This window comes from Trachinotus anak, unplaced genomic scaffold, assembly GCF_046630095.1.
Source record: "Trachinotus anak isolate AG129_WGS33_773 ecotype Australia unplaced genomic scaffold, CSIRO_AGI_Tana_v1 ptg000007l, whole genome shotgun sequence".
NCBI lineage: Eukaryota > Metazoa > Chordata > Actinopteri > Carangiformes > Carangidae > Trachinotus > Trachinotus anak.
Genome location: NW_027273858.1, coordinates 12,369,458 through 12,378,560, shown reverse-complemented (window position 1 = coordinate 12,378,560; position 9,103 = coordinate 12,369,458). Strand labels below are relative to the sequence as shown.

Below are 9,103 nucleotides of genomic sequence, written 5' to 3'. Positions count from 1 at the left end.
TGTCTGTGAAGTCACTTGTTTATTTTATAATGAGAATCAAAGAACTCATTCACGTTTTAAACTCTGTTCAAAATTCAAACAAAACCTCTTTAAAATAAATAAAGATACACTGAAAGGCCAAAATTATGCACAGACTGTGTGTCATAGTACAAGTACAACACACTTTTATATTTATTTACTCATTATTATGATGGTTAGGAGAATCTTTGTAATTGTAAGGCCCAGAAGACAGCAGCTCATGCTAAGAGGCATTAATGCAACTGACTTTTAAAAATTTTTTATTTGTATTTATTTATTTATTTATTTTAGCAATGTCGTTTCAATACTAGATTGTTCATCAACTAGTATTTTTATTTTGTCTAAACATTACATTTCTGGTGGTAAAAGTTAGCAAGTAAGGTTATTGAAAATACTATATTTTACCTAGACATTATAATTGAAGGCCAATTTGGCAGCTGAGGTTACTGATATTGATACTGAACTAAAGTTATTAAAAAGTTCTAATTTTAATAGGAAAGTTGTTTTTTGCCCAACCTTAGCAGCCAAAGTTATTAGGCTAAAGTTTCAACTTTCATAGGAGAATTGTTTCATTGCCAAACTTAGCAGCTAATGTTATTAAAGTTTTAATTTTCATAGGAATGTTTTTTGACGACGAAACTTGGCAGCTAATGCATCATGGAGTTGTTTTACCTTATTAGAAGTTTGATGGCCAAATTACCAGCTAATGTTAATGACATTTTTCATTTCATTTAAATATTAGAATTGTGATGGCCAACATTAGCAGCTAAATCTGATCTCAGAACAGCTTTCTGTCCTGTAAGGCTCTGATGCATCTGTTGCATCCATCATGTAATTTGCTGCCTACCTGTGGTGGCAGCAGGGTATTGTCCCTTCAAGCTAGCTCAGCTAGCTCAGCTAGCTTGCCATCCAGCTGTTGTACCCATCGTTTCTCCCACTGACAAAAACTAGGGCTTTGCAAGCAGAGAGGAGAGCAGCGTGGAGGGTTTGCGCCTGCGCATTGAGGACAACCATAGGACCTTTGACTAACAATTAGCTACAGCCAAAGTGTGCTAGGCAAGCTGGCCTTGGCTCAGCTTCCACCATTCTGAGATCAGTTGTGATACTGGACGCATCATGCACATGTGCAGACATGTGGGGAAAGTAAACTTGCACATTAAGCATTAAGAGGCAGCAGTAGCAAGAGAGGAAATTATACTGATTTATCATCACTGTACATCTGAGGTACATTTGAGAAGTTTGAGATTGAACATTGTTACAGGAGTAGAGCAGTTCGTTTCAGGAATAGATCAGTACATATTGTGTGCGTAGCGGGAGAGAGAGAGAGAGAGAGAGAGAGAGAGAGAGAGAGAGAGCTGTGAGGCTGGTGACTGGAGCAGAAGAGTTAGCAGTTGTTTGCTTGGTTCTGCTTGCCTATCAAGAACAGCACCGCACGCCCCTGATTTACATTTTTATAGAGTCTTGATATAACATGATAACATGATACATTCTAAAAGTCTTTTTATTTATATCAAAAAGTGAATACTCAATAGATTAAGTCCCTGGTCACTTTTTGAGGAAAAATACTGCTTGAAAATTGCTGTGGATCCCAGTAAGAGGCTGTGCACTGTGTAAGAGACAAAATAAACAAGATATTCTGTCGCTTCTAACTGTATCTCTGAGAGATAATTTTATCAGTAAATATAGCCAAAACACAGCACAGTCTTTGTCTTTAACTTATGTTTGGTGATTTTGTGAGATGATCGCAGTTATAAAATCAGGACTGTAGCAACAGTTTGGAAATTGCTTAGAGGTTAACATGTAGTCTTAATGGGCCACGTTTAAGTCACTATTATACTTGTCTAATAACAGAAAAAGAAAAAACATGTAAATGAGAACAGCTTTGTGAATTCAGCCATATCAAAATATGTGAGCACAGAGAGTAGGAGCGAATGAGTGCTTCTTTTGTGCCTTAATTATTTAGTTTTACTAAATTACTTAAAAACTACATTTTAACTAGATATTATAGTTAATGGCCCATTTAGCAGTTAAGGTTACTTACAATTTATCACATAACATTTGCTTTAGAATCATTATGCTGACATTTTTCTCTTTTTACCTTACCAGTAACTTTTTAGTTTTTAGGTAATAACTGTCACTGTTATATTTCATAACAATATTAAATTTGTGATGGCCACATTTAGCAGCTAATGTTTCTGTCAATCTTTCCCCCCATGTGTTGTACAAATCTGTATGAAAATGATTGACCAGGAAAATTAGTGAACCCACAGCTGGGTCAAAGTAACCCAATCAGCTAATAAACCCCTAAAAATCCCTTTGACCCAGGATGAGCAACCCAACAGTGTGCTCTCTGTAACCCAAACAACTCAGAATTATGATTATGAAGAATTATAATCAATCTAACAGTGTGCTCACAAAAACAACCAGCACTTTTTGAGTGCAGCCACAGACATTAAAAGTATCTGTATATCCCCTTAATCTATTCTTCTGCTAAAATCAGAAAATGTGTCTTCGACAGTGACATTGGAAAACCAAAACTATTTGAATTATTTAATATATTATTATTATTGTTGTTGTTGTTGTTGTTGTTGTTACAATGTATTGTAAGAGGTTAGGCACAAAAGTTTGGTAGCAACAGCAGCAAAATAAAGTCAAAATCATGTTCAAAGTTCTAAAGAGAAATTGTAAGAAGAAAAATATATTCAAAGCAAAAGTCACAGACAGTTTCTGATGGACTTCGTGGCTCTGCCTGCAAGAAAATTAACACGTCTGTACCTGATAATTTTGGAACTGTCCAGTAATCCCTGTACATTATTTCTAGCTGTTCAAGATTGAAAAAAATGATTTAATTTACCCACTAGGTGGCGACATAGGGTCAAACAAAGCACTCACTTTACTCTGTCCAGCCAGGTTCATTGATTTAACATGTTTGTTTCTCTTATTTCCCCCCTGAACACACCCACTGTGCGTACTGTCTGTTTTTTATCACTGATATGAACCTGTTCATGCTCAAACAAGTCATGATCAGCCCACTTTACCTCTTAGGAATTTGCGCCTGTCTTGCAAACACTGGGTCTCCTCAACTCTTAGGTTTTTCCTACCACTCTAAAGGTACATTACATAACTGCTAGTTACACCACTATCATTGTGTTACTGCTATTGTTAAAGTTAAATGGTTTACCGACCAAGTTCACCACCTAGAGATGGAAAGGAAGAAAAGCAGTTGGATGAAGCCACACGGAGAAGATGCAGACATTTCAGAAACTGAGTTTTCACTGATCAGCTCGTCAGGTCCAATAAAAAGCTTTCTTGTCACATACCCATCAAACCCGTCAAAATCACACCTAAAAACTGACATCTGTTTCAGCGATGAGCTGTGCTGAGTCTCACGACCAAAGCAGCTCAGATGTTATAGTTTCTTTTGGGTTAGCTGTTCGCAGGACTTAAGGACCCTAAAGGTTTCTGTTTAGATACCTGTTTCTTGTGTATCCTATAATGTCCAAGTACTGTACATCCTTGAGTCTTAGGTCTAAAACCCCTGTTAACTGCTTAATTTCACTTTAATGTGGACTTGCAAAGAAGTGAAACATTTAACCCTATAATGCCAAATGCATCAAATTTGATACAAGCGTTTCTGAGACCTATTGCATCACCTTATGGTAAAAACTTCACTCAAAACCCTCTTGTATCCAATCTGATACTTGTCTTCCAGCCCCTGGTGGATCCCTTTATCACTGCAACAATTCAAACACAGTACATGGGACAATCCAAGTTGGCCACCTTCAGACAGACAGTAATATTCTAACATGAACACTTAATCTGTTGAAGCAAGTTATAATTACATATTTTTTTTGCATTTTAGTATGTAGTAAAATCGTGTATAAAATTTGGAAAAACCTATATGCAAATAATTTTTTGTAATTTTTTTTTTTTCAAATTTTGTGAAAGGGCCAAATAAAGGTTCCAGATTCAAGAAATCAGAATTTTCTGTCCATTATTTCTGGGGTCAGGCATTACAGGGTTAAGTTGGAACAATTAATTACAATTACAATTAATTAGAAGTAATTAGGTTACTGTGATGTTTAGGGTCTAACTTGCATTCTTCTATCACATGAACATGAATAGACAGAAACAATGAAAGTCAATAAAGTGCAATGCAGAGAATGAAGGTCAAGAACAATCCTCGTCGCTGACGCCCATCGCTGTCATTGGTGGAGATGTTGAAAAAAAAAATGACGCACTTGAGCGGAACCTCATTGGATGTAAAACAAAACCAGGAACTGCGGGAGTAACCAATCCGCGTTATAAAAGTCCTCACCGGTTTGACAGTAGCGAGTGGATCTGTCTGCTTCTCTGGGCTGGGGAAGTTGTCAATTTAACTTCACCAGCATCCACCTTTAAAAAAAAAAAAAAAGTTGTCTAATTTTCAATCATATAGGTGCTGTATTATCAGACACAATGGCTGCCTACAAATTAGTGCTGATTCGCCACGGAGAGAGCAACTGGAACCAGGAGAATCGCTTCTGCGGCTGGTTTGACGCCGATTTAAGCGAAACCGGAGAGAAGGAGGCGAAGCGAGGTGGACTGGCTCTGAAAGGTAAGGAGCAGTCCGTTTCCTCTCGTCATTCACCGAAATATCTGACATGCTGTAGAGGCCAATGCACGGGTAAGATTGCATAATCGCCTCTGCATCAGACCACAGACCCCCCCCCCCCCCCTCCCTCTTCTGAGCATGTCAGGAATATGTGGAGGATGTGCAAACATGCAGAAATGATACTTCCCGACAGGCCTGTAGCCTGCGCAGAGGGAGATTCCTCGCAGAAAGTGTATCTGTGAAGCCCTGCAGTAAAACAACCTGCATTTTTTTATTTATTTATTTATTTATTTTTTTTTTTGGAGCTGTTATGTTTAATGTCCATCACGCATCTTTCTTGTTCTAATTCAGCAGAACAGGGAGGAATCATGGAAAAGAAACATGCTGTGGGCTTCTCTAATATGTACACTGCCAGAAGCCTAAATAACCCAGGCTGCAGGGAAGCTAGAGCTGCAAGCATTAGTTGATTAATCAACTAGTGGACTGCAAGAATATTGAGCAGCAACTGTTTTGATAATCAATTAAATCGCTCACTAATTTTAAAGCTAAAATTACAAACATTATCTGCTTCTCCAAAGGGGTTTTTCCTTATTTGAGACATAATTGAATGCCATCAGGTTTTGGGATGTTGGTCACACAAAACAAGCACACTGAAGATGTCGCCTTGGGCTCTGAGAGATTGTATTTAAAATGCTGGTTTTCACAATTTAAAAAAAAAAAGAAAAAGAAAAACATTTCATGGACTAAACAATGAATTGATTAATTGAGAAAATATTCTGCAGATTAATTGATAATGAAAACAGTTGTTAGCTGCAGCACTAAATATAACTCCTGTTTTTTCAGTAAGGCTTGAGACTCAGTTGCTTTTTCTTAACCCTCTTCATGGTGTGTATCCTTTCTAAATTATGTTTAATGCAATAAGCGCAGACTTGTTCCTAGAGGGCAGTGTGGGGGGACTCACTACCTAAACAAGTGTGAAAGAAACAGTCACACTATCCAAGTGAAATTATTTTTTAATAGCTGCGGTCAAAATGCATTAAACCCATGGGTCTCTCACCCTAACAGATGCTGGTTTTGAGTTTGACATTTGCTACACCTCTGTGCTGAAGCGGGCCATTAGGACACTCTGGCTGGTCCTGGACGGCATTGACCAGATGTGGGTGCCAGTGCATCGCACCTGGCGGCTCAACGAGCGCCACTACGGAGGCCTAACGGGGCTGAACAAAGCAGAGACAGCTGCCAAGCACGGAGAGGCTCAGGTGAAGATCTGGAGGCGCTCATTTGATATTCCTCCTCCCCCCATGGGCCCAGACCATGACTTCTACACTGTCATCAGCAAGGTAAGATATGATATCTACAGTACATACACACAACCAAAGAGCTTTGTTGGCCTGTGGGGAAAGAAATGGTTTGACCACGTTGATCAACTAAGTCCACACAGGATTGACAAAGAGGAGGCATGACTATAACATATCTCTACAGTCAGGCAGTAAACCATTTCTCCATGAATGAATGAAATCAGCAGCAATGACTGGAGTGGATATAAGGTCATGTGTCTCTGTCTTTTTGTCTGCAGCACGGTCAGCTTGAATATCCAAATGTTTTACACATTCAACAGTGCAAATGAAATCTGACGGACATATCAGATGTAGTCCCTTACTATTTGCTAATGCTATTACCTAATAGTATATCCAAGGTGAGTTAATGTATGACTGGCAAGAATGAGTTCTGGAAAGTTCAAGTTCAAAGTTCAGTCAAGGGAGCAACAAACTGATCACGTCTGTCTGCCCTAACAGTCAAATGTTAAGGTGTAATAACCCCATACTGGCCAGTAGTGGCTATCAAAACAATCACAATTAGTGATCACCAACGTTTTAGTAGTGTTATCAGTAGAAACACATATAAGTAGCTGTCTCATAGATGGCTTTACTCTTCACTCAAATACATCTCACATTTGAGCATTTAACATGACACAAAGTGTTAGCTTGCAGCAGGGCCTCTATGTTCACAAATAAGTGTACAGGAACTTTCTAAAGAAGAAGATTAAAGACACCCAGCATTTATCGCCTGTCTTTATTCTATTCTGTTGGGTATCTTACATAGTCATTGTCTTCCCTGCAGGATCGTCGCTATGCAGACCTGACTGAGGAGCAGCTTCCCTCCTGCGAGAGCCTTAAGGACACCATCGCACGGGCACTGCCCTTCTGGAACGACGAGATCGCACCTCAGATCAAACAGGGGAAGAGGGTGCTCATTGCTGCCCACGGAAACAGTCTGAGGGGGATTGTTAAGCACCTGGAAGGTGGGTGGCACTGTGATTAGTCTCCTGTAGGCAGTTATTGTCATCACTCACTTAGCAGGTGATGGAGGGCTGCTTTTTCAGATAGTGATAATATAGAGAGATGACGGGGAATTAGGGAGGGGGAGATGCAGCAAAGGTCCCCAGCTGGATATGACTGGTGATGTTGCGGTTCATGGTCAATGTTGTAACTACTAAGCCACAGGGATGCCCCTGTATAGCTCATATTTACTCTGAATGCAAGTCATTTACTTCAGTATTTTAATGTATATAATAATGGAATTTTACACAATTAGATGATAATTGAGAATTAATCAGTGTAAGGACTACTGTGCAGTAAATTGTGTCATAAAATAATCTAAGGAATGGTGCTTAAATTTACTGTTTTAATTTTTACTTGTGGATATTTTGTATTGTGAAATTGTTAGTCTTTGATTATACAGACGTGTCTATTTTTGCTTTGTGTATTTGCTTTGTCACATTTTTTGTCCTGCAGTTTTAGCAATTGTCTGACATAAGGAAAATTCAAGTAATTTGCTCCACTACAATTTGTCATTTACATAAACTCTGTCCAAGAATCTTTAAAAAAAATGTGAAAATTGTGAATGCCACAAACGGTTGTGGTGAAGTAGTGATATTGCATCTATGGAACACAGCAACCTGCAACTTCATTTACTTTATCATATAACTGTTCTGTTTGTATGTGCTTCCACCTGCAGGAATGTCAGATGAGGCCATCATGGAACTGAACCTGCCAACAGGCATCCCCATCCTCTATGAGCTTGATAAAAACCTGAAACCCGTGAAGCCGATGCAGTTCCTGGGAGATGAGGAGACTGTACGCAAAGCCATGGAAGCTGTGGCAGCTCAGGGAAAGGCAAAGAAGTAAAGCCGTAGGAGAGCCCTCTGTGTGTATGATGGTATAGGTTGTACCAGACAACTGGCCTCAGATTAGTTTTCCTAAACCCTAATTTATTTGGGATGAGTATACTATAGATTGTTGTCAAAGACAACCTCATTCTCCTTGTACAGTGCAGGGACAGTAGATGGTGAATGGTTAGGATATAATGGGGCCTGGAGAGCTATAGTTCTCAAGAGATTGTAAATAATTTTTGCTAAAATGATCCATTAATATTATAACTTGAAATTGATAGTATTGTTGATAAAGGTAGTTTCTTATCTATGTACTTCAATATTTAAGTCACAGCCCCTTCACTAATTAAAATATTGCTCTGATTGTCCAGTCTGAGGCCATTTTCCCATTCACTTGAATACACATTTACAGTACATGAGATACTGTTTTTCAAATGTACTGATGGTGGTTATTAGGAAGTTTAACCTATGTGATCGTACTAACTTCATAATTACCTGCCAAGGACAGCATTATTATTTTTCGGATCACTTGGGCATATTTCTGCTATGATTATTTAATTTAAACTTGTTAACATAAAAGGGACCACTGCAAAGGGTGCACAACTTATTTTTATTTCACTTCAATAATTGATACATTCCACTGATAAAGGGGTGCAATTTTACAATCTCTTGAGAGCAGGATGGGACAGGGTTAGGGTTGCTAAACAGTTCTTTTCTCTTATTGTCTCTGTCTGTGAATGGTATTCGTGTAGTGTCCTGTGTTGTTGCTGTCTGTGTTGTGTCTGACATTTTGTATTTTTCTTTTTGTTTCACCACATTTCTCCAAATTGAAGGGTGCCAAACACTACTTTGCCATCAGTATTGCACTGCACAAGAGATAAATCCATTATTTGGATTCCTCCATTAGTCCGCCAGGTGCACAATATCACTGTGAAAGATAATTAACTGAAAATAAAACATCTAAATTTGACCAATATCGTTGTTACTCTCTTTGGCCATCTTTGGTCTGTCTTTGCGTCCTTGTATTTATGTGCCTCCAGCTCCTGTTCCTACAGTTAATGCCTACATCTGGCCTCACAGCATTGTGAGGCAGCAGTGGTGGTTTTAGGCAGTGTGTGAATGGAATATCCAATAATGTCTTAAAGTATTTCCATTTTTCTTTGATGAATGTAAATTCCTCTGTTAAATAAAAATGTTAAATGTACCCTCAAAGTTCTAAACTAATAAATTTACACTTGTATCCACATCTAATGCTTGTGTGTCTGTTTGACTTGCCTTTATTTTTGTTTTATTCTCTACTGTATAGTTATCACATATTT

The 9,103-nt window shown here is 38.5% G+C and overlaps 1 protein-coding gene across 1 annotated transcript; it reads left to right on the top strand.

Moving 5' to 3' along the window:
• Window positions 1–4,319: 4,319 nt before the first annotated feature.
• Window positions 4,320–9,030, top strand: LOC139622908 (phosphoglycerate mutase 1-like). Its single transcript, XM_071480621.1, has 4 exons — window positions 4,320–4,615; window positions 5,678–5,952; window positions 6,734–6,914; window positions 7,631–9,030. Exons 1-4 carry the CDS (start codon window positions 4,477–4,479, stop codon window positions 7,798–7,800), a joined length of 765 nt encoding a protein of 254 aa, XP_071336722.1. The 5' UTR covers window positions 4,320–4,476; the 3' UTR covers window positions 7,801–9,030.
• Window positions 9,031–9,103: the final 73 nt, after the last annotated feature.

What these genes read in the sequence shown, in the direction of transcription:
- LOC139622908 (XM_071480621.1), top strand. Translation starts at nt 4,477, where the DNA reads ATGGCTGCCTACAAATTAGTGCTGATTCGCCACGGAGAGAGCAACTGG. An exon ending in AGGTGGACTGGCTCTGAAAG is followed by an intron (nt 4,616 to 5,677) that starts GTAAGGAGCAGT and finishes TCACCCTAACAG; the next exon opens with ATGCTGGTTTTGAGTTTGAC. An exon ending in TCTACACTGTCATCAGCAAG is followed by an intron (nt 5,953 to 6,733) that starts GTAAGATATGAT and finishes TCTTCCCTGCAG; the next exon opens with GATCGTCGCTATGCAGACCT.